This window comes from Drosophila tropicalis, unplaced genomic scaffold, assembly GCF_018151085.1.
Source record: "Drosophila tropicalis isolate 14030-0801.00 unplaced genomic scaffold, ASM1815108v1 contig_848, whole genome shotgun sequence".
Classification (NCBI taxonomy): domain Eukaryota; kingdom Metazoa; phylum Arthropoda; class Insecta; order Diptera; family Drosophilidae; genus Drosophila; species Drosophila tropicalis.
The window spans coordinates 2875-28179 of NW_027173341.1; the positions used below are offsets into that span (position 1 = coordinate 2875).

The window sequence follows — 25305 nt, forward strand, 5'->3', positions numbered from 1 at the left end:
TGCCACAATCATAACGCAAAATGGTGCGTTCCTCTAGACAGTTTTGCCATGTGTGACCGGCTTCTCGAGAATTCCAACAAACGAACTTCCCTTGCACAGCGGCAACTTCATATTCTTCATCTGGGTCTGGAACTATTTTATTATCTTCGGTTTCCTCTTCTTGAATTTCAAAAATTTGTCTGCGTCCATTCGCTTTGGCGTTTGAAATTACTTTTGCTTGAGGGCTGAGCTCTTGTGTTAGAGATTCTTGCATCTGTACTAATCTACGAAGGTGACCTATTGATGCGATGGATTGATATAGTAACTTTTGTCGTATCTCTGGCAACAATTAATTTTGTAAAATTTTCATTAGCTCCTCTTCCTCAAACTTGAATACTACTGTTGCGGTGCAGGCTTAATTGCCGCCCCGCGCCAGTAGAAAGGCTTACCCAACGCGCCCCTGGTTTTTATTCTCTCTCATTCGAAGAAGAACAGTTAGAATTTACTTTGTCTTTGCTTGCACTTATGACAGAGCGGCGGCCCGCTATGACGGCGCGCCAGTCACAGAGAATTAGGCAAGCAGGAAAGACGTGAAAAGGAGAGAAAAACACAAATGTAAGATAAAATAGAAACATGTGAGAAATTTGAATTAACATTGAAATAAAGATTTCAGCCAACCGATCTAACCGATCGATATGCCCACAAATTGTGCAACTGAATATAGCGCAATACAACACAAACCGGCGTTTAATTGTTTGGTTAGAGGGCTCGGGGTATATGTTCGACTCGCGAACCTTTTTGGAGCTGTCCCACGTCACGACCTGAACATTTTCTACATCCTGAAATATTTATTTCTTTGGCTCCAGAGATATTAGCAGAGTCTGAATATCTCTGAACCACGTGGATTGGAGTGGAATCTTCCAGAAGCTTCCTTGGTGAGAGCGGCCGCGGCAGACGATTACATGCCGGCTCGCTGAGAGAGGAAGAGAGAGGGAGATAGTGAACGTGGAATCTTCCAGAAGCTTCCTTCGTGAGAGCGACCGCGGCAGACGATTACATGCCGGCTCGCTGAGAGAGGAAAAGAGAGGGAGATAGTGAACCACGTGCAAACAGGCAAACATAACCTCATTGTTACGCAACATATGCAATGAGCAACAGTGATAGAGTACCAGTTCAACCTAGCGCTGAGAGTCAGGAAGACGGCGCTGAGGCGACTGAGAATGGAGCGGTCTCAAGCGACAGAGAAACTGATACACCAACGATGTCAACGCCATCCAGAGGCGACGGTTTGTCAGTGCAACAAACGATTCTTAATGGAATGTTCGAGAGTCACGCAGGAAACGGTACGGCAATTAAACGGCCCAGTAAAATTGATCTAGCTCCGTGGTCCGTACCAGCGTTGGCGCAATCGACTATTCAAGGAGTGAGTCTACCTTTTCTGGCCAATACAGCTAATCTTCATAACGGATTGTGGACCCAAGGACAAAGTAACGCGGGTGGAATGCAGCATGGACCTGGAATCCAACTGCCGGCTACCGGACACTTGACGTTAAGCCCTGGAGTGCACTCTACGGATTTCGGACACAAGAAAACTTTATTATCATCGGAACAGATAGCGGCCCGCCAAGTACTGAACAAAGACTTACCCGTGTTTTCCGGTAAGCCAGAAGAGTGGTTGTTGTTTATAAGCCATTACGAACAATCTACTGAAAGATGTGGAATTAGTAATGAAGAGAATCTTATTCGGCTCCAAAAGTGCTTAAAAGGAGCGGCTTGGGATGCTGTTCGAGGAAAGCTAATGTGTCCAGAGACGGTGCCGTATGCAATCGGTACGTTACGGATGCTTTATGGAAGACCGCAGATTATTCACTCGAGCCTTCAAAGGAAACTAAGAGAAGAACCAGCGGCACGCTCAAATAATTTGGATTCGGTTATTCAGCTAGCCTTGGCAGTGCAGAACTATTGCGCGACACTGGTCGCAATTGGGCTTAAAGAGTATCTGCACGATCCAGCTTTACTAGGCGAGCTCGTCGAGAAGTTGCCGGGAGACTTGAAATTTGATTGGGGAAGACACCGAATGACTCTAATTGGATGTGTGGCTAACTTGTCTATCTTTGACAATTGGCTGTTTGGCATTGCAATGTGTGCCTCAATGGTTACGCCGTATACAGTTCCAGCTAAGGATGGAGAAAAGAGAACCAAAGAGCGAATTTTTCTGCACAACGAATTGCAAAGTGGATCTAGTCAGGAATCGAAAACACAAGAAGTACGCTTCCGGTTGTGACCCAAATGTGCAGGGAGTCATAACGTAGCAGACTGTCGCCTCTTTCGAGAAATGAGCATAAAGCAGAGAAAGGAGTTCGTGCGGCAAAAGAGGCTCTGCTATTGTTGTTTTGATCAGCACGTGATACGGAATTGCAAAAGTAAAAGAAGTTGTGGTGTCGATGGGTGCAGGCAGATACACCACTCGTTGATCCACGAGACAGCGGACTACAAGGAAAGCAAATCGCAGTGGCAGACGAATGAGGATGATAAACCAGTTCATCCACCAATCTTATTCCATGGAGATATAACAAGCAAGGCTTTATTCAGATATATGCCAATCATGTTATACGGAAGGAAGCGAAATTTAGCGACATATCCCTTACTGGACGAGGGAGCCGCTTGCTCTTTGATTGAAGAAACTCTGGCAGACGAGTTAGGACTAGATGGCCCGGCCGAAGAACTGTGCTTAAAGTGGACCAGTCAAGTCACTCAAACGGAAAGCGCGTCCAAGTATGTGAGTGTCGGAGTGTCGTCGATGTGTCAAGGTGCGACGCAATTTGAACTCAAGATACGGTACGTAAGTTAGACTTGCCTACGCAAACAGTTATCGACGAACTGGTAACATCGAGAAAGCATCTACAGTATTTACCAAATTTAAGTTACTGTAACGTAAAAGCAAGCTTAATTATTGGTCTGGATAATTTGAAAGTTTGTGTGCCTTTGGAGATACGGGAGTCCGAAGGAGACGACGTGGTCGCGGAGGGCTGTAGATTGGGCTGGTCTGTGTATGGCCGGCACAGCGACGCCGCTCCAGCGTCCTCACACATATTGCACATATGTGAGTGCAATGAAGCGAGCAGCATGCGCGCTTTGGATGCGTCAATGAAAGAATACTTTGCTATGGAGTCCTCGGGAACACGTGTGCCAAGTAAGCCATTAAGATCGAAAGACGACGAGCGCGCGTTGCAGATTATGGAGGCGACCACAAGTTATTGCCCGATTGACAAACGTTGGCAAACTGGACTGTTATGGAGGTTCGACAGAGTAGATCTACCGGATTCATACTCGATGGCCATGAGGCGTCTTCAGTGTTTAGAAGCGAAAATGGCAAAGGACATCGATCTTAAAAAGCTTTATGTTGGACATTATGCAAAGCTATGAAGAAAAGGGATACATCCGGAGATTAACAGAAAGTGAGCTAAATAAGGGTAAAAGTTCATGGTTTCTTCCTATATTTACAGTCACTAACCCAAACAAGAACAAGACGAGGCTGGTCTGGGATGCAGCTGCGAAAGTCAACGGCACGTCATTAAACGACGTCTTGCTAAAGGGCCCGGATATACTGGCATCTCTACTTGGCGTGTTAATACGTTTTCGGGAGCGACCAGTAGCAGTGGCTGGTGACATAAGTGAGATGTTTCACCAAGTAAGAGTGCGCCCAGAGGACCAGACGGCTCAGAAGTTTCTATGGCGCAATGGAAATTCGGCTAAGGCGGCAGAAACGTACGTGATGCAGGTTATGACATTCGGGGCTTCCTGCTCGCCGGCCATAGCTAATTACATAAAGAATCGCAACGCAGAGCGGTTCAGAAAAGAATCTCCAAGAGCTGTTGCGGCCATTTGTAGAAACACGTTTGTCGACGACTGGCTCGAGTCGACAAACACCGAAGACGAGATGACGGAGTTGGCCATGGAGGTGCAGAGAATTCACTTGGAGGGTGGATTCAACATGAGGCGCTGGACCTCGAATTCTGCGAGCGTAGTGAGAGCGCTCAAGAACCAAGAAGGAGACGTGCCTAGGGAGGTGGGATTCCTTGAAAAAACGCAAGATAAGGTTTTAGGCATGTGGTGGCTGCCCGTGACAGATCAACTTACGTATGTAGTCAAGCCGGATTTACTTGAAAGAGCATCGAAAGACTATCCGACCAAAAGAACTGTTTTAAGTGTGGTTATGTCAATTTTTGACCCACTTGGATTGCTTGGCTTTTTCACTGTTCGTGCTAAAATTATTTTGCAGAATATCTGGCGAGCAGGAACGGATTGGGATGAGTCTCTTCAGGAAGAGGACCAAGCAGACTGGAAAATTTGGGTGAAGCTGTTACCCAAAATCAACGAATTGAAGATTTCAAGGTGCATGCCGAAGGTTTGTTGTGCAAGACGAGTACAACTTCACACGTTTGTGGACGCCAGCATCAACGCTTATGCAGCGCTTGTGTACCTGCGAGCAGAAGTGGATGCAATAGTCCACTGTTCCCTGGTAGCGTCTAAGACACGAGTGGCCCCCTTGAAGCCAGTCTCAATACCACGGATGGAACTGATGGCTGCTGTTTTAGGTTTACGGCTGGCGAAATTCATCGAACCTGAACTCTCAGTAACAGTATGTCAGCGTATTTTCTGGACGGATTCTAAGGACGTTTTATGCTAGATTAGATCAGATGCCCGCAAATACAATCAATTTGTGGCATTGCGAGTTGGAGAAATTCTGGAAGACTCTGACGTGCTATCTTGGCGATGGGTGCCCACCCAGCATAACGTTGCAGACGATGGCACGAAATGGACAAAGATGCCAGACATGACCGGGAATTCAAGGTGGTTTGTTGGCCCGAGATTCTTGTATGAACAAGAGACACAATGGCCTAGCATGGAGCAGGGCCCGAGCAAGACGAGTGAAAGTATCTTGCACCACGAGGAGAAAGTCAAAGGGAACTCTAGTTTGGCTTGCATCACACCTGATCCGGAACGATTCGGAACGTTGGAAAAGCTACGGGCGGTACAAAAGCGAGTTCTAAACTTTTTGCAAGGCATATGTAAGAGGCCTTGCAGAGAACAACTGATGAACATTTTGACTATAAACCGCGATGTGGAAACCGATGCAGTTTTTATTCGTGCATGCCAAGAAGAGGAGTTTCCAGAAGAGATCAGATGCCTAAACCAAGGACATGGCATAACAAATAGGAAAAGTAAGCTATTTAAGTGCACTCCTTACCTGGACGAGTTAGGAGTGCTACGTATCAAAGGACGAATCGACAGAATTGAAGGAGTAGATATGGACACTAAGCGACCCATTATACTACCGCAAAAGCATAGAGTAACGTTTCTGATTGTGGAGTACTATCACAGGAAGAATTACCATTTGCACAATGAAATTGTCGTTAACGAGGAACGACAGCGGTACTGGATAACCGGCTTACGCGCTTTAGTGAGAAAAGTCGCGAACGCCTGTGTAGCGTGCCGTATACGAGTGGCCCGACCAACGCCACCAAAGATGGCCGATTTACCAAAGGAGAGGTTATCGCCGCACACACAACCATTCACCTTTACTGGAGTGGCCCATTTGAAGTCGCAGTGGGCCGCAGGCACGAGAAGAGATGGGGTGTGTTATTCACATGCCTTACGACCCGAGCGGTACACCTAGAAATTGCTACATCACTGTCAACCGACTCATTTCTCTGCGTATTGAAGGCGTTTGTAGCCAGAAGAGGGGTGCCGCGTACCATACTATCGGACAATGGTACAAATTTTAGAGGAGCCAGCCGCGTATTGAAGGAGCACATAGAACGGATATCAACTTCGGCTGTGGAACAGCAGTATCCAACGTTGGAGTTCAAGTTTAACCCTCCCAGTTCACCGCACATGGGCGGCGTTTGGGAGCGACTGGTACGTTCTACTAAATCTATACTTTCAGAAATATGGCCAAAGGCCGGCCTTAAGGAAGAGGTGTTAAGAGGAGCCTTTGCTGACGTAGAGCAAATTTTGAATTCAAGGCCTCTGACGTATGTGCCTTTAGAAAGCGCCGAATCGGAAGCATTAACGCCGAACCACTGCCAAGGGCAGTTCTAGTGGCCTACGTGAGAGCGGTTCACTGCAACAGTCTGGGCCGCAACTCGCAAAAGGGTATCGTGTTGCCAGCCAAATTGCCGACCGTTTCTGGAAGAGGTGGCTAAAAGAATATCTACCTACAATCACAAGGCGCACGAAATGGTTCCAACCACAGCTCAAGCCGGTACCCAACGCGCCCCTGGTTTTTATTCTCTCTCATTCGAAGAAGAACAGTTAGAATTTACTTTGTCTTTGCTTGCACTTATGACAGAGCGGCGGCCCGCTATGACGGCGCGCCAGTCACAGAAAATTAGGCAAGCACGAAAGACGTGAAAAGGAGAGAAAAACACAAATGTAAGATAAAATAGAAACATGTGAGAAAATTGAATTAACATTGAAATAAAGATTTCAGCCAACCGATCCAACCGATCGATATGCCCACAAATTGTGCAACTGAATATACAACACAAACCGGCGTTTAATTGTTTGGTTAGAGGGCTCGGGGTATATGTTCGACTCCCGAACCTTTTTTGGAGCTGTCCCACGTCACGACCTGAACATTTTCTACAACTACTGTGACTGGCATCTAAGCATGATGCTGGTGCTTCGCTAACTGATATAGCTGGTTCGTTGAGCTGCTCTGCTCTATTTATTCGGACTTGACTTAGTTGTTTTGTAGAATTTCGAGTCCATGCTGGGTGCCAATGACAAATGTTTTTCCTTCGCTTTTGGTGAACAGTTGCTTACTACGAGCTTTATACTAGACACATTTATGTCATTCTCACAATTTGGGCAATGCTTTTCCTTTTCTAGTAGAGCTTCCAAACAGGATTTATGAAAAATGTGTTTACAGGGAGTACAGAAACATGTTTGCGTGTTGTCCAAAACCAAGAAACAAATTTTGCATATGTCTTCTGCTGCAGTGTCCGTATTTGGTGGACTATGTTGAACTAGAGCCATTCTTCTTTTAAATTATTTTCCTAAAAGTGACATGACTGGGTACATGATTTGAAATCGTAACTAGCTAAATGAACCTTAAGAATATTGGTAACTTTATTATTTTTGTTTTTGGGCTATTGCATCTACAAATTCGTTTCTTTTAGTCAGGCTTTGGCCTTTTGAATCTTCCGATGGGCAAGGCTATACTATCTGTATTACCAAGATCCAGACACCAGAACATTTAATCATCCACATCTTACTATAAAACAATTTGTTCGTGTTCTCTTCGATTTCTTTAGACGTTCAGCAGTCGTAACGTTCTTGCTTTTAACTTTGCGGCTGAATATTCCTAACAGGAACATCGGCTTCGCCAAGCAGACTTAAACCGTGCAGGTTCATTCATCCGCCTAAGTTAAACCATAATATAGTCTAACAAAATCGACGAAAAATTTGAAACCTCATGTTTTGATCTGAGGACTTTCCTGATATACTTGAACTAAACACTTTATATCCTTAGCGTAGAACTACATACTTCCTAAGTGGTCTGCTGTCAAAATAACCACATGCCGGAACTTAAATGAACTTCTTGTCTATATCTAATATTGTCAAGGAGTTGAGTATGCTTTTTATCCTGCCCCACGTTGGGCGCCAAAGATTTTTATGTATCCTTTCTATTCGGTCTGCTGTCAAAATAACCACATGCCGTAACTTAAATGAACTTCTTGTCTATATCTAATATTGTCAAGGAGTTGAGTTCGCTTTTATTCTGCCCCACGTTGGGCGCCAAAAATTTTTATGTAACCTTCCTATTCGGCTCCTCTCTGTGCGCCATAATTTTTATACCCTTGCAAAAAGGGTATATTAATTTTGGTCAGAAGTGTGCAACGCATAGAACGAAGCATCTCCGACCATACAAAGTATATATGTAGAATTGGAATTATTCTGGTTATTTAGTTCAATATTATTTAAGGATGTGATTTCCTTATTTAAACTTTTTTATTATTTATTAACAATGTTTCTTTGTGTTAAGAATACATATATTTATTAATTATTATAATGGCCTTAGCTAAAAATTTGGGTGTGCGATGTGATCGAGGCGAGAGTACGATTGCGAGTGCTTTTCGATCGACGCTTCTGCTTTATTTTCATGAGTGAGTCGACCAGATAGGTACGGCCGCTGCGTGTCGTTCTGTCTCGTTCACTCGGTACCAAACGATTGCCATGATTATGCCTGCCTGACACTTCATTTCCTACAATCGGCTGTCCTGACAAGTCATTCCACCCGAATGATCCTAACCAAGGTTTCATGAACTCAGCCACTGTTGAGGTCTTACAAGGTCCTTCACCGTTGCCAACCTTCTCGACCTCGTATCGACCGTGCCTATTCACCTTCGTAACTTTATATGGTCCTAAGTATTTACCTCTCAACTTTAGACCTGTCCCATACTGCGTACGTCTAATCGCCACTAACTCGTTTAAATTGTATTTTGTTTCACATATCCTGTTTTTGTCGAACGTTCTTTTCATTTCCTGCTGTATTTCATCTATATTCTTTCGAGCCTCCGCTCTAATCTCATCACGACCACAGTCTATTTCTTCTATTAACGAATCGGTTATCAGCTTTCTCATTTTGGGATCATCAGGACTACGCATCTCTATTCCTGTCAAAATCTTAAAAGGTGTAACTCTTGTACTTCTTGGAGCAGTATTATTAATAAATTGTTGCACACGACCTACATACTTGTACCAGTTTCCCTCATTCTCTTGACTTAACTTTGAAATCATTGGAACTATTATCTTATGCATCCTTTCTACTTGGCCGTTGCCACGGGGTACACCTGTTGCTATCAGTAAATGCTGTATATCCTGTCTGTTACAATATTCCTTAAACGCATTGGACGTGAATGTTGCTCCCCTGTCAGAAATTATTTTCATCGGGTTACCAAAAATTATGGCCTGCCTTTCAAGAGAACTAAGTACTTCCTCGACTCCTGTTCCACGAGTCGGATACAACCATACAAATTTAGAGAACCCATCAACAATAAAGGGTATATGATTGTAACGCTTTGTTGTGACCTCCATCGGGCCAACGTGATCAATGTGATATGTCATCAATGGCTGATCTCCTTTACTTATTGGCATCAAATATCCTTCCTTTTTGCCGGTCTTGGCATTAACAATAAGACATTCCACGCAACACTCAACAACACGGACTACCTTCTCTTTTAATTTTGGAATATAATACGATTTTTCTACGATATCTTGAGTCTTTCTAGCTCCAAAATGTCCTTGTTTATGTGCAATCTGTATTATTTCCTTTTCCATCTGCGAGGGAACGACAATAAGTTCTCGATTAGGGTCCTTTAACAATATTTCGTTTTCAATGTAAAAATCTTCATATCCTTTCTGTTGAACTAAGCTCCTAATCAATTTAGTCCAATCATCTGACAACTGTGCTTCCTTTAATTTATGGGTTATAGTGTCAGTTAGCAGAAAACAAGATAAACGGCTCAAGGCATCCACATGCCGCATCTTTGAACCTGAACGATGTTCGATCTGATAATCGAAATCTTGTAGATACATTGCCCAACGTGCTACACGCAATGGAACCTCTTTCTTTTTCATTGTCATCGTGAACGCATTACAATCTGTGACAATCTTAAATCTCAATCCTAACACATATATACGCCACTTTATTAATGCTCCAATAACTGCTAAAACCTCAAGTTCATATGAATCATACTTCTCTTCGCAAGGTTTAGTTTTCCGACTCATATATTGTACCGGATGGAATAAACCATCTTCTGAATCTTTCTGTAAAAGCGCAGCTCCGAAACCGTGTTTCGAGGCATCAGTGTCAATTTCAGTCTCTAGCTTAGGATTGTATAGCTTTAAAACAGGACCTTCAATTGCTCAAACGCTACCATTTGCAATTCTTTAAACTCAAACTTGTTGTCCTTTCGCAAAATGTCAGTTAAGGGCTTAGCTGTTACTGCGTATCCTTCGATAAATTTACGGAAATACGATGTTAACCCTAAAAATCGTTGAACTGACTTCTTATCATGTGGGATCGGGAATCTTGAAACGGCATCAGTCTTCTCCTTACTTGGCTTAATACTTCCATTTTCAACTATATAGCCCAAAAAATTTACTTTACTCTCCAGTATCTGACATTTCTCCCAGTTTATTCTCAACCCATTTTCCGCAGCTATCTTCAACACCCTTTTAAGTTTAATTAGACCATCATTCACGCTAACACTTGGTATAATTATATCGTCCATATACACCACTGCATCTCCATTCTTTACTGATTCTCTCATTACTGCCATTATAAATCTGGTAAAAACTGCTGGAGAGTTGGAAATTCCGAATGGTACGTACAGGAATTCATACTGACCATTCTGAGTTACGAATGCAGTGTACTTCTGAGATTTTTCCTCAACAGGAACATGGAAAAACCCGTTTGTTAGATCTAAAGTAGTGTAAACCAACGCACTTTGAAGTTTTTCTAATACGGTGTCCATCTGTGGCATAGGAAAATTATCTCGGACCACTTTCTCATTTAGCTTTCTGTAATCGCAGCACAGACGCTTTTTCCCATTCTTCTTTGTTACAAGTACAACAGGCGAAGCATATTCGGAAAAACTTGGCCTTATTATCTTCTCCTCTAACCATTCTTGTACTATACTATCAACGATTTTCTGATCAGACTCTGCTAGACGCCTTGGATGCTGATAAACTGGCAACTCATCCGTTAGTACAATCTTCATTTCTATAGGAGTATTTGTATTTCTAATGGGTTTGTAACTATTAATCAACTTCTTGACTTCACTACCGATTTCTGCAGTGATATGTGACAATTCACTCTTGATTTCCAATTTATTCTGTTCTGCACTGTGCATACACATACTTTCAAATTCCTTAAACAACTCAGATTTATTCGCGTTACACAGTGATTCTTTTCTGTTGATGCTCACAAACTTTGTACCTTTCTTGGTAACAACCAAATCGACGTGATCTAATATGGTTCTACCCAAAATTGCCTCATATGCCATGTCTTCATCAGGAACGATATGAAACTCGACTTCCATCTCAATGCCATCTATCTTGACAGTTATGCTAAAACTACCAAAAGTCATCACATGACTTCCACCAATGCCTTTAAGGGTCTTCGAATATCCAGTTAATGACTTAATTCCGAGTTTAACAAACACGCTTTTACGTATAAGACTCAAATTTGCTCCTGTATCAATTAGACCGTTGAACTTAATCGATTTATAAATTACCTCTTTCAACTCCAAACCCGAATAAGTAAATTTACCTGATGCTTTTATTAATTTATCCTCTACAACATTGGTGCTTTCAACTTTGGTGGTATCTTTATCTTTACATTCAAACGAACGATGGCCTGTTTTGCCACATTTAAAACAAGTAAACGTTTTCTTGTTACAGTCTCTCATCATGTGTGAAGGATCACCACACTTAAAACATTTGCGATCATCTTTTGTTGTCGAATTTTTCTCTCTATTATCTCTACCTTGCTTGTGAACAGATGAATCGAATGTTGTTTTCTTTGACGACTTTCTAGGATCATAGGATTTTAAGTAGGTCTCTATTTGAACTTTTAACGCATCCACTGTTCTCGCCTGATATAATAATGCCTTATTTGCTCTCATGTCTGGTATACCTTCTACGAAATACTCGATTAAACTTTCGTCATCCAAATCGATTGGCTTTGCGATTTCCATTAACGAATACAAAAACTCATACAAGTTCTCACCTCTCTTTAACTGTCGATTGCTCAGTCTTCTATGAACTTCTGCTGATGAAACCTTTACTCTAAATTCGTTTTTCAAAGCTACTTTCAGGGACTCCCAACTACAAATATCTCTCTTACTACGTATAAACGATAATGCAGCTCCCTTTAACAATTGTTTTGCAGACACAAAAAGCTGTAACTGACTCCACTGTACGGTTAAAGCGCATTCTTCTAGCTCCCTAATCCATTGTACAACATCAATCGAACCTAAACCGCAAAACTCTGAAACGCTTCCCTCCACATCTTTTAGTGTGAACCATGACCTTTGCCCATCTGTGTTCGGGACTTCTCGAATTGTTCTAGCCGAGGCGAAATCTGCCTCCTGCCCGTCATTCTCAATTTCTATTAGATCGTAGTGAGCGAGTAGACGCGTTTGCAGCTCTGCTTTAAGGCCTGTAGTCTCTAGCCCTAACTCTCTCAATTTAGTGCGCAACTCTTCAATACGCAACGTTAGAATCTCACCTCGATCCATTTCACTCAATTACAGTTATATTGCTTAACAAGATTGGTGTAGTAATATATAGGTAGTATTAATCAATCAAATTTGTTACGACTTAACAAGATTTACACACTATGTTAATGTAAGTCAAATTGTGTTAGGTTATGGTTTAATTCAGACGATTCTTAGAAATGTGCTCTCTGCAGCTCGCATCAATTTCGTCGATATTTTTGCCACCGGTCTGGTTTCGCTGTGCAAGCAAAGTAACTCACACTCAAGACAATAATTAAACAGCTCACCCAACTATAGTCGTCCTGCTCTATGGGGCCACTCAATATCTCTGTAGCAACTGTTCGGTTCGCTCTCTGTTGCCACTCACTCTGTTGTCGCTACTCACTCGGCTGTTTTCCACTCGTTCTCGTGATCTCTCTTTGTCTGCTTCCACACCAATTGTCTCAACTTCGTGTCTGCTGCCTTCTCGTTTGGTCTTGTCGGCGTCGTCTGCTTTTGTAACGGTTTCTGTTCTCCGCTTTCTGTTCTCCTTTGGTTTTCCGTTTCCACAGTGAACACTAGTTATCACCAACTTCGTGCTCTCTGTCTGCTCTCTCCGTCTGTCTGCTTCCACAGTGAACACTGGTTATCATCAACTTCGTGCCCTCTGTCTGCTCTCTCCGTCTGTCCGTTTCCACAGTGACCACTGGTTATCATCAACTTCGTGCCCTCTGTCTGCTCTCTCCGTCTGTCTGCTTCCACAGTGAAAACTGGTTATCATCAACTTCGTGTCCGCTGTCTGCTCTCTCTTTTTCCTCTCGAGTCACCACCCTTCTCGAGCTGCTCTCAACTTCAGCCGCCGACTTTTGCCGAAACGGCGCCAAAATTCTGGGTGACGCTCTTCTTGCGTCGTCCGACCGTTCACCGTCTCACCGTCCACTCGTCGCCTCTCGTACAGTCACGCCAACTTCCACTAGTTTTTTGAACTTGTAGTGGTTGCGTCGTTTGAAATTCGTTCGCCAACAACCTTGACTTTGTATATATATTACACGTTAATGCATGCAATTTTAACAATTTTCTGTTCATTTGCGAACTTTACACACACACACAGACACGATTTTCACTAATTGTCTTGGGCCAGAAATCTCGGTTGAGCCCCCCAGTTTGTAGAATTGGAATTATTCTGGTTATTTAGTTCAATATTATTTAAGGATGTGATTTCCTTATTTAAACTTTTTTATTATTTATTAACAATGTTTCTTTGTGTTAAGAATACATATATTTATTAATTATTATAATGGCCTTAGCTACAAATTTGGGTGTGCGATGTGATCGAGGCGAGAGTACGATTGCGAGTGCTTTTCGATCGACCAGATAGGTACGGCCGCTGCGTGTCGTTCTGTCTCGTTCACTCGGTACCAAACGATTGCCATGATTATGCCTGCCTGACACTTCATTTCCTACATATATATTCTTGATCAGCACGACGAGACGAGTTCAAATAGCCATGTCCGTCCGTCCGTCTGTCCGTCCGTCCGTCTGGATCAACGCAAACTCCTCCTAGACCGTAAGAGCTACAGAGCTGAAATTTTGCGCATAGGCTTGTATATACTGCAGGGGTTGTATATCTCGGATTTAGCCGGAACGTACCACTATATCATATAGCTCCTATACAAACCCTAAAGTCACGAACAGTGACTTTTCTCAATAACTTCGTTATTTTCTGTGCTATTATCGTGAAACTCGGCACCGGTATCCAATAAACCTAATTCCGTGAACGTAAGAAATGAGACTTCTGCATAGCTCCTATTATCGTTGTCTTTTCTAAAAATTGTCTTAACGTGTGTTTAGACAAGGGTTAGTCAGATCTGAAAATTCTGTCTTTAACAGTAAGGTAATGTTGAAAACGCTCAGGATATGACAAAAATCTTAGTGGGAGTTTGTGAGACTTTCGTACGTTTACTTTATAATTCACAATGCTGATACTTTGTTGAACGTTTTCCGAGTAACTATTGCGGGAGCATCCGACGTTGTCTGGATGCACCCTTCGGTCGGTTTTCCGCTAAATTTTTTATACAATCTTGACATTAAGGCTTGTAAACATTTGCCGTGCCGTGCCGTGCGTTCCTCTAGACAATTTGGCATGTGTGGCCGGCTTCTCGACAATTCCAACAAACGAACTTCCCTTGCACAGCGGCAACTTCATATTCCTCGTCTGGGTCTGGAACTATTTTATTATCTTCGGTTTCCTCTTCTTGTATTTTAAAAATTTGTCTGCGTCCATTCGCTTTGGCGTTTGAAATTACTTTTGCTTGAGGGCAGAGCTCTTGTGTTAGATTTTCTTGCATTTGTACTAATCTACGAAGGTGACCTATTGATGCGATGGATTGATATAGTAACTTTTGTCGTATCTCTGGCAACAGGTTATTTTGTAAAATTTTCATCAGCTCCTCTTCATCAAACTTTATACCGAACTATTCAATTAAAGAAGCTACCTCATTGTAAAAACAAACCAAAGATTCTCCAGCTTTTTGCTTCCTCGCACGAATCATTTCTTTGCTCATAAAATCTGATCGATAGTCTTTATATTGCTGACGAACAGCTGAACAAAACTCGCTACGATTCGAGGGACTTGCTTGTGATATCTCCAATACCACTCGCGGCCTTTTCCTCCAAATAATATTTTAATGTGTTTACACACCATAATAAAATCACTATCAAGAGTTTTCCTCCTTCCTATAAATAAATTCTTCTACTCCTAGACCTTTCGTAGATCCGTCAAAACGTAGATTCCAGTTCTGCATTACATTTGCCATTTTTGCATTTTGAACAGTTGTAGGGCAGGGCGAAGTGATCAGAGATCGGGTTTGGACCGTGTCTAATGGGACTTCTCGCTGGCCTAAATTCATAGTTAACGACGATACTACACGAGAAACTGTTTGTTCTATCATATTTTGTATGACCGTATAATCGATCTCTCGATTAGGACGAATATTATTACCACGATTGGGTCTTGCTCTTCGCTGATTAGGCATGGTTCTAGGTAGTTGAGGCTTCGGTTGATTACTACTGTGACTGGCATCTAAGCATGATGCTGGTGCTTTGCTAACTGATGTAGCTGGTTCGTTGAGCTGCTCTGCTCTATTTATTGGGACTTTACTTAGTTGTTTTGTAAAATTTCGAGTCCATGCTCGAGAAGTGCTGGGTGCCAATGACAAATGTTTTTCCTTCGCTTTTGGTGAACAGTTGCCTACTACGAGCTTTATACTAGACACATTTATCTCACTCTCACAAATTGGGCAATTGGGCAAGGCAAACATGTTTGCGTGTTGTCCAAAACCAAGGAACAAATTTTGCGTATGTCTTCTGCCGTATTTGTTGAACTAGAGCCTTTCTTTTTTAAATTATTTTCCTAAAAGTGACATTACTGGGTGCATGATTTGAAATCGTAACTAGCTAAATGAACCTAAAGAATATTGGTAACTTCATTATTTTTGTTTTTGGGATATTGCATCTACAAAAATCTGTATTACCAAGATCCAGACACCAGAACATTTAATCATCCAAATCTTACTATAAAACAATTTGTTCGTGTTCTCTTCGATTTCTTTAGACGTTCAGCAGTCGTAACGTTCTTGCTTTTAACTTTGCGGCTGAATATTCCTAACAGAAACATCGGCTTCGCCAAGCAGACTTAAACCGTGCAGGTTCATTCATCCGCCTAAGTTAAACCATAATATAGTCTAACAAAATCGACGAAAAATTTGAAACCTCATGTTTTGATCTGAGGACTTTCCTGATATACTTGAACTCAACACTTTTTATCCTTAGGGTAGAACTACATACTTCTAAAGTGGTCTGCTGTCAAAATAACCACATGCCGGAACTTAAATGAACTTCTTGTCTATATCTAATATTGTCAAGGAGTTGAGTATGCTTTTATCCTGCCCCACGTTGGGCGCCAAAAATTTTTATGTAACCTTGAACCGTGCAGGTTCATTCATCCGCCTAAGTTAAACCATAATATAGTCTAACAAAATCGACGAAAAATTTGAAACCTCATGTTTTGATCTGAGGACTCTCCTGATATACTTGAACTCAACACTTTATATCCTTAGGGTAGAACTACATACTTCTAAATTGGTCTGCTGTCAAAATAACCACATGCCGTAACTTAAATGAACTTTTTGTCTATATCTAATATTGTCAAGGAGTTGAGTATGCTTTTATCCTGCCCCAAGTTTGGCGCCAAAAATTTTTATGTAACCTTCCTATTCGGCTCCTCTCTGTGCGCCATAATTTTTATACCCTTGCAAAAAGGGTATATTAATTTTGGACAGAAGTGTGCAACGCATAGAACGAAGCATCTCCGACCATACAAAGTATATATATTCTTGATCAGCACGACGAGACGAGTTCAAATAGCCATGTCCATCCGTCCGTCCGTCCGTCTGGATCAACGCATACTCCTCCTAGACCGTAAGAGCTACAGAGCTGAAATTTTGCGCATAGGCTTGTATATACATACTGCAGGGGTTGTATATCTCGGATTTAGCCGGATCGGACCACTATATCATATAGCTCCTATACAAACCCCAAAGTCAGGAACACTGACTTTTCTCAATAACTTCGTTATTTTCTGTGCTATTATCGTGAAACTTAATATTAGAGAGTTTATTACGCCTATAAGCGACTATGCCAAATTTGATCAAGATCGGGTGACTACATCATATAGCTCCCATAGGAACGATCGGTCGAAAACAGTGACTTTTGTAAATAACTTCGTTACTTTTAACGCGATTGCTTTCAAATTAAACATTTGTTAGTTTGATATATCTCTTAATGACTGTGCCGAATTTGATAAAGATCGGGTGACTATATAATATAGCTCCCATAGGAACGATCGGTGGAAAACAGTGACTATGATCAATATCTTCGTTATTTCCTATGATTGTAGGCCATTCTTTCGCAAACATAAGCCTTTTTAGATAAAACGTTCTTCCACATTGATGGCTAATAGGTAAGGAAAGAGTTACCAAAAAAAGTTGCAAGGGTATACAAACTTTGACGCGGTCGAAGTTAGCCCCGGCCCTCTGGTTATATAATCGGTTCTCCTATCGCAGCGACAATATATCAATCGATAACCGAAAGAAAGCGGTAGGTGAATTGCAGCAGATTGAGATCCTCTGGTTGCGTAGCTCTTGCGGGGTGGAGGGGGCTTGTTTGCTGAATCTTTAATTATAATTTTATTAGGATCTCTACTAAAACTAACTTTAAATGAAAATCGAATGACTGGCAGAAAATACTTACGAACACAGTAAAGAATTCATATTAAAAAAAAAAAACGGAAGAAATGAAGGTGTATTCTTTTTGTTCACAAGCTAGCGGTTACTGAGGTCAAGATGTAGATGGACCTTGTCAGTTCTATACCCTCCCAACCATGAATCTTTGTTGTTATTTGTAAAGATTCCCAAAAAAAAAAGTTATCGATATCAACTCATCTACTCATGTTACTACTAAAATTAATTATAAAGCTTAAGCAATCATATTCAAATTCATTATAATTTCAGATAGAAGCAATTCTTGTTTTACACAATAAATTTTAAAGAAATATATACAGACTAATTTTAAACAGCTGGTGTGGTATGACTCAACATTTTGAGATTCCGAACTTTCAGACTTGCAAAACAATGGAACTCAAAGTAAATTAAACTATTGAATAAGAGGGACTAAACTAGTAGTATAAAAGAGAGCTTACTAGTTACTTATAATTAATTTTTGTAGACGATTACGGAATAGAAAAATATAGAAGGGATACAGTTTTTCTTTAATTCGTTAGAGTTATTTTAATTAATTAGTTATTTTCAAGCGGCACAAATTTACTCATTAATTTTCATTTCTCTTCAAGTTATTATTATTTACATTATTTACGGAAATCTATATATATATATTTTTTTTTTTTTGTTGATCACAAAACGCTGAAACAGAAATTACATCAACAAATCAGAGTATCAATTGACTACCATCTCCCATAGTTCACAAAAACTTGGTTGAAAGTCGACGAATTGATACCGCTTAATACACTAGGCACTTACCCCATAGTTTATTTGCTGAAAGGCCTTCCATCGATGCACTGTGGGAGGGTGTTTATATGATGATTTCTCCTTCGCGCTTTAGGACCACCATTAAAATCCGTTCTCTTACTTTGCTTTTACATTTACTCTATTTTACTTTACTCTCGATTGAATTATTTAATATAACCTTAACGATACTTTAATTGATTCAATATTTGACTTATTTACATTCTCGCTTATTTTTTTTTTTTTTTTTTTTTTTTTGGTTAACTTGATTAGGATCAGAAAGGAAAAATATCTGCACTTAAAGATTTCGTTCAAAAGGATGTTAATTTAAAAAAAAATCGAGGTGGTCACATGGAATGCGCTAAATCGGGCAACAGCAAGCAGTATCCAGAATTTGGCTAAAAGACAAGCTTTGTCTGGGTCAGCAGCGGCAGAAGGTTAGGTAGGCCACTGCCTTGCCGTACAAAAAATCCGTTTCACCGAAGGTTAGGACACCTTTCAGGAAATGAGACACTCTGGCCGCACCGTAAGCCCTAACTTAGAAACGTTGTGGCACTGCCGGTGGTTTGTTGGTGGTGTCTTTTCAATGTCCGAATGCCAATTCCTGAAGGTAACGACAACCAGAAATTCCAAAAATGGGTATTTGAAAACTCACCGTTTTTTCCAAAAAATAATCCTCACAAACGAAAGCTATCAGCAATATTGGCCAGAAAATGTAAGGTTTCCAATCTAGGATATAGAGTAAGATGCAGATGGCGGCGGGGTAAAAATTCTAATTAACCTACATACCTGCTATAATTTATAACCAAAGATTTCGGCTACAGCTTTTTTTTCACAACTTTTCTCTTCAGTTTTCAAATGAAATGAAGCATAAAAAAAAATCAAGCGCGTTGCCACCTCAAAAAAACCGATAGATCATTTATCGCTATCCCATATTATATTGATCGATACCAATATTTTTATTTATTGATTGATCGCTATTGGCAAAGTGGCGCGTAAAGTCGTTAAATTTAAAAATTTGAATGTTTAAACTAGCGCAGCGTAGGAATCGAAAAAACAAACAGTAAAAATATAAAATTTTTTATAAACATACATGTTCGAAACGCGAATGAACTCGTCTCGTCGTCCTGATCAAGAATATATATACTTTGTATCAGCGGAGATGCTTCGTTTTAAAATTAATATACCCTTTTTGCAAGGGTATGAAAATGAATAGAGCAAATTAAGTATACTTACAGTGGAGAGCAAAAGTGAATACATATTTGCAAGTTTAGGTTAGGTTTTTAGTTTTCATGTCCTTGCGAATTTTAGTGTTCTATATATCCTTTTTTGTGCAAATATGTACTCACTTTTGCTTTATATTATAAATATTTAAAAAAATGTGATTATAGGTATTATTCTTATTCTCAGTGAACACGATTTCAATTTATTAAATTAAAATGATAAATGGTTACAATAAAATCTGAAACCGCTATTTTCTTGGTGGCAACTAAGATAGTACCGTTAGTGCTTATTTCGAAATGCTTCCTTAAAAAACCAAAAAATAGTATTTATAACTTTTAATTAATCTTACAGTTTCTGTGTTGTAAACATTAGGAGTATTTTAAATAAGACCGCTCCTCGTCTCAGTGAATTTCCCCGATAACCGAATTTGGGCACACTAAAAGGGTATAATACGCTAAGGCGGGGTACGGGCACACTCTCTTGAATATAGTGAATAAGACCGCATGTGCACTTAATTTGAAAATAAATAAAATCCGGAAATATAAAATCAATCCCAAGGGATTAATTACTTTAAAAAGTAGAGAGTTTACAAATCAGGTGTGGGGTTTGCCCTAAAAAACGTATTTTCATGAAATACACCGAGATTATTAAATTAAACAAAACCGCATTGTTTGAGTTGCTAGCGGCCAAGGAAGTACCTTGCGACAAAGAAGCGTCAATTTACCAATTGCGAGCATTGGTAAAACAAGTCATGGCACAGAATCAGTCTGGAGAGAGTGATGTACCCGAAGAGCAGGCAGTCAGCCCAGCAGTGTCTGCAAATGTGCTTGCCGGACAACTTGTGGATGTTGGTCCGGAGCCTCTTATTGAGCAGCGCGGCGTGGGAAACATTGAGCAGCCAAGTACACCGGATCAAGTGGGTGCTAGCCAGTCGCCGACGATGTCTCGTGAGACCTCTGTAGGACCAGACGCGAACGTGCATGTTCGTGAAAGCGCACAAGCGAGCGAAACCGACGAATTGTCTTCGATTCTTAGTAGCATCGAATTGTATACAGCACGTAAAAACCTGGCGGAGCTAAAAACACGTGTTATGGAGCTGGAGGAGAACTTAGGCGGACCGGAATATAATTGCCGCATGAACTTGAAAGATGTCGAAACTACTGTACCTAAATTCTCTGGTGATGGTGATCTGTCCATTCACGTATGGATTCGTGAGCTGGAGAAAGCAGCAAGAGTGTATGTACTGAGTGATGCCCAATGTTGGTCGTTGGGCAACCGACTGCTGGAGGGATCTGCTAAAGCATACATGACATATGAAAAGACTGCAACCTGGAGCGAGCTGAAGGATGCCCTTGTGAAGGTATTTGGCCTACAAATGACAAACTACGAGATTGCTAACCAGATGAGGAAGCGCTCAATTGGCAAAGGAGAGTCACTCTTGCAGTATTTCATCATTATGCGAAATATTGCTCAGCAGGGCAATTTTGAAGACACCGATGTGGTCAAATACATTGTTGACGGACTACAAGATCGAACCGGATTGTCAGCTCCTTTGTATTATTGTACTTCTCTGAATGAATTGCGAGAGAAGATGATGCGTTTTCAATCAGTTCAGCCACCAGCCAAAAACTACGTTCCTCAGGCTCGTCAGACTTCAGACCGTTTGCAGGCCATTACGCCTGCTGCAAAGGATAAGAGATGTTTCAATTGCCGCCAGATTGGTCACTTAATGTTTGACTGTCCACGCCCGGAGAGACCAAAAGGAAGTTGCTATCGGTGCTTCAAAGTGGGCCATCAGTACCGGAATTGTCCAATGCGAACCCAGATCGCCGCCATGAGCTCTAGTGAAGACCCGGACACCATTGATGATAAGTCATTTATTCAATTAGTAAGTTTAAGAATATCTTGTAAAGAGGGATGCACTGATGTTAATAATATTTTTGCCCTATTAGATTCCGGAAGCCCAGTAAGTTTTGCCAGTAGAGCGTTGATGCCGCATTTAGATTGCGATAAATTAGTTAAAAGTTCTTTTCATGGACTGAGCGGTGGCTCTATTCTGACTTTTGGAACAGTCAAATGTTTAGTTCTGTTTTGCAAAAAATATTATGAAATTCAATTTTTAGTTATTCCCGATAATATTATGCCGACGCAACTACTTCTTGGTAGAGACGCCTTGAATAAAATAGGTCTTAAGTTCTCATTGATTGAAAATGTAAGAAAGTATGAAAAGAATTCTGCATCATTAAAGAGTACCATTGCTTTTGTTTACAAATCCTTCTGTGCATCCCTGTTTACTAAATATCCTAAGCATAATACCATTAGTAATAACACCACTGATCTAGATAGTAATTGTAATAACCCTAATGTAAACACGAATGCATCCCCGTTTCGAGAATGGCTAACAGAGTTGCAAACTGTTTGTGCAACGCTGTCAGATACCGGGAATACTACTGTTGGCAGTGAATTTGGATTAGCCGCGATGCGTGAGTGCCGAGACATTGTGCATGAGCATTACATTGACCGATTTTCAATTAATTACGGGTTGCCTAAATATATGATGAGAATATGTCTGACAGATACAACACCATTTCATAGTAGTCCTAGAAGGTTATCATATTATGAAAGAGGAATCGTTTCTAAAACGGTTAGTGAGTTGTTAGCCAATAATGTAATCCGACCAAGCAACTCCCCCTATGCGTCCGCCATCGTCCTAGTGCGAAAAAAGGATGGCAACATACGAATGTGCGTTGATTATCGAGGTTTAAATAAGAAGACTGTGAGGGATAATTTTCCATTGCCTTTGATAGAAGATTGCCTAGAATACCTGGAGAGCAAGACCGTTTTCTCCGTCATAGATTTGAAAAGTGGCTTTTACCATGTAGGCATGGAAGAGGATTCAATTAAATACACAGCATTCGTTACACCCGATGGGCAGTTCGAATATCTGAGAATGCCTTTTGGTCTAAAGAACGGACCAGCTGTATTTCAGAGATTTATATCGAACATACTTAGTGATATGATTAGAGATCGAGAACTTGTAGTATATATGGACGACATTATTCTTGCCACCCGCACTGTAGATCAGCATCTTAAGTTGTTAGCAAAACTGTTAGATCGTTTTATTCAGTACAATTTAGAGCTCAATTTGAAGAAAAGCATTTTCCTACAGAAGAGCATAGATTATTTAGGATATGAAGTCAGTGAAAAGGGAATTTTACCAAATAATACACATTTAAAAGCTATTCAAGAATACCCAGAACCACTTAACAGCAAAGCGTTACACTCGTGCTTAGGCTTATTCTCTTATTTTCGCAAATTTGTTCCGAATTTCTCCAGCATAGCTAAACCGTTAACTGAGTTGCTTAAACAAGGTGGTCCATTTCCGATGAACAAAACCGCTAAAAATGTATTTCTTACATTAAGATCCGCCTTATCCAGTCCGCCTGTATTAGCTATCTTTAACCCTAACTACGAAACTGAGTTGCATACTGACGCCAGTTCAAATGGCTTCGGTGCCTCTTTGATGCAAAGACAGACTGATGGCAAAATGCATCCAGTCTCTTATTATTCCCGAAAGGCGACAGCCGCCGAGTCCCGTTATCACAGTTTTGAGCTTGAAACTTTGGCCATAATATATGCCGTGCGCCGATTTCGCGTTTATTTAGAACACAGACCATTTTTGATCGTTACCGATTGTAATTCATTGGTCCAAACCTTGAGTAAAAATCAATAAATCCCCGCATTGCGCGGTGGTCGTTGGAATTGGAAAACTTTGATTATACCATTGCTCACAGACCCGGTTCAAACATGGGCCATGTAGATGCATTAAGTCGGCAAACCGAGTTGTTAGAGAATATTGTAGAAGGTGATTTTGATCCTTGCGATTTATTAGTGAAGAGAGACCAGAATGCCCCAATTGAACCTTGTGAACCGCATATTACTTTTGAGGAAAGTTGCGTAAAACCGTGTGAGATAGACCCGTGTGAGATAAAACCGTTTGAGACAAAACCGTGTGAGATAGACCTGTGTGAGAAAAACCCGTGTGAGAAAAACCCGTGTAAGATAGACCCGTTTGAGAAAAACCCGTGTAAGATAGACCCGTTTGAGAAAAACCCGTGTAAGATAGACCCGTGTGAGATAAACCCGTGTAAAATAGAACCATGTGCTCCTTTAGGGAAGAATTATTTAGGACCGTTCGGGACAAACCCGTGTGTTCATTTAGCGAAGAGTTGTTTCAGACCGTGTGAGCTATGTTTAGAAAGAAGTCGGCTAAAACTGGTTAAGAATAAACCTTGCGTTTCTTTAAATGAAAGTTCTGTTGATCCGAGATTGAGTAACCAAATCGAAAGAAGTGACCAGCTCGATCGAAATGAGTCGGCAAACCTGGTTGGTGTAGTGGGTGCGTCTCCGCAAGATGTTGATTTATTATTGCAGTCAGAACAAATAAGAGATCCGGATATCCGTAAACTAAGAGAAAAGTTAGAAAAATCCAATGATGTTGGATTTGAGTTAATAGATGGTATAGTGTACAAAAGAAATGCTAAGGAAAGACTGTGTTTGTATGCACCGGCTCGCATGCAAAGGGAATTAATAAGAAGGTGTCACGAGAAACTAGGTCATTTAGGCGTTGAGAAATGTGTAAACAATTTGAAAGAAAAGTACTGGTTCCCATTAATGAATCCAAAGGTTGAGTCGTTTATAAAAGATTGTCTGCCGTGTATTCTACATAGTGTTCCAAGAACTATACATAATAGAACCTTGCATAGTATTCCGAAAAGTCCGATTCCATTTGATACTATCCATGTTGACCACTTAGGTCCCTTACCGAGTGTTACATCAAAAAGAAAGCATCTTTTGGTAGTGATTGACGCATTTACAAAGTTTGTCAAATTGTATCCCGTAAATTCCACTAGTACCAAAGAAGTAACCGCCGCGTTAGAAAAATATTTTGATTATTATAGCCGACCAAGAAGAGTTATATCCGACAGAGGTACGTGTTTTACGTCGTTTGAGTTTGCTGAGTTTGTAGAAAATCGAAATATTGACCACATTAAAGTAGCGACTGCTGCCCCTCAAGCCAATGGGCAGGTCGAACGTGTGAACCGTGTGTTGACCCCAATGTTGGGAAAGCTGTCAGAACCTTTAGCCCAAGCCGATTGGTATAAATTAGTTAATCGTGTCGAGTTCGCTATTAATAACTCAGTGCAGTGTAGTACCGGTAAAACTCCGTCAATGTTGTTGTTTGGTTGCGATCAGCGAGGCCCCTTAGTAGACGAATTAACCGAGTATCTTGACGAGAAATTTAGTTCAGAAAACCCCTGTAACCTTGAGGCCACTAGGCAAGAGGCAAGTGCGAAAATTCAATTATCGCAGGAGCGCAATGAAAAGCGGTACGCCTTAAGGCATAGGGCACCATTATCCTATAGAGTCAATGATTTTGTTGCCATTCGCAATGTAGATGTCACTCCCGGGTCGTGCAAAAAGTTCGCTCCTAAATACCGTGGTCCTTATAAAATAAATCGAGTTCTTCCAAATGACCGTTACGAAGTCACCGATATTGACGATTGTCAACTTACTCAATTGCCCTACAAAGGTATCTTAGAATCAGCCCGACTCAAGCCGTGGATGCATGCGTGTGATAAAACTGTGAGTTTCTGTTTGTAATATGTATCTGATAAGCAGTATTTATATGTATATTGTATGTATTGTATATATGTATATTGTATGTTGTATGTTTGTTGAATTGTATG

General features: G+C 40.9%; 2 protein-coding genes across 2 annotated transcripts; both read left to right on the plus strand.

Annotated features, from left to right (window-relative positions):
• Positions 1–4885: 4885 nt before the first annotated feature.
• On the plus strand, positions 4886–6084 carry LOC137581651 (uncharacterized). The gene is made up of 2 exons (XM_068295881.1): positions 4886–5617; positions 5707–6084. The coding sequence occupies exons 1-2, from the start codon at positions 4886–4888 to the stop codon at positions 6082–6084; spliced, it is 1110 nt and encodes a 369-aa protein (XP_068151982.1).
• A 14222-nt stretch (positions 6085–20306) lies between these two features.
• On the plus strand, positions 20307–21697 carry LOC137581652 (uncharacterized). The gene is made up of 2 exons (XM_068295882.1): positions 20307–21443; positions 21508–21697. Exons 1-2 carry the CDS (start codon positions 20307–20309, stop codon positions 21523–21525), a joined length of 1155 nt encoding a protein of 384 aa, XP_068151983.1. The 3' UTR covers positions 21526–21697.
• The last annotated feature ends 3608 nt before the right edge of the window (positions 21698–25305 follow it).

Bases quoted from the DNA above. Each gene is read 5' to 3' on its own strand.
- LOC137581651 (XM_068295881.1), top strand. From the start codon at position 4,886: ATGGAGCAGGGCCCGAGCAAGACGAGTGAAAGTATCTTGCACCACGAG. The intron at 5,618-5,706 runs GTGTGTTATTCA...TGCGTATTGAAG, and splicing joins CAGGCACGAGAAGAGATGGG to GCGTTTGTAGCCAGAAGAGG.
- LOC137581652 (XM_068295882.1), top strand. From the start codon at position 20,307: ATGGCACAGAATCAGTCTGGAGAGAGTGATGTACCCGAAGAGCAGGCA.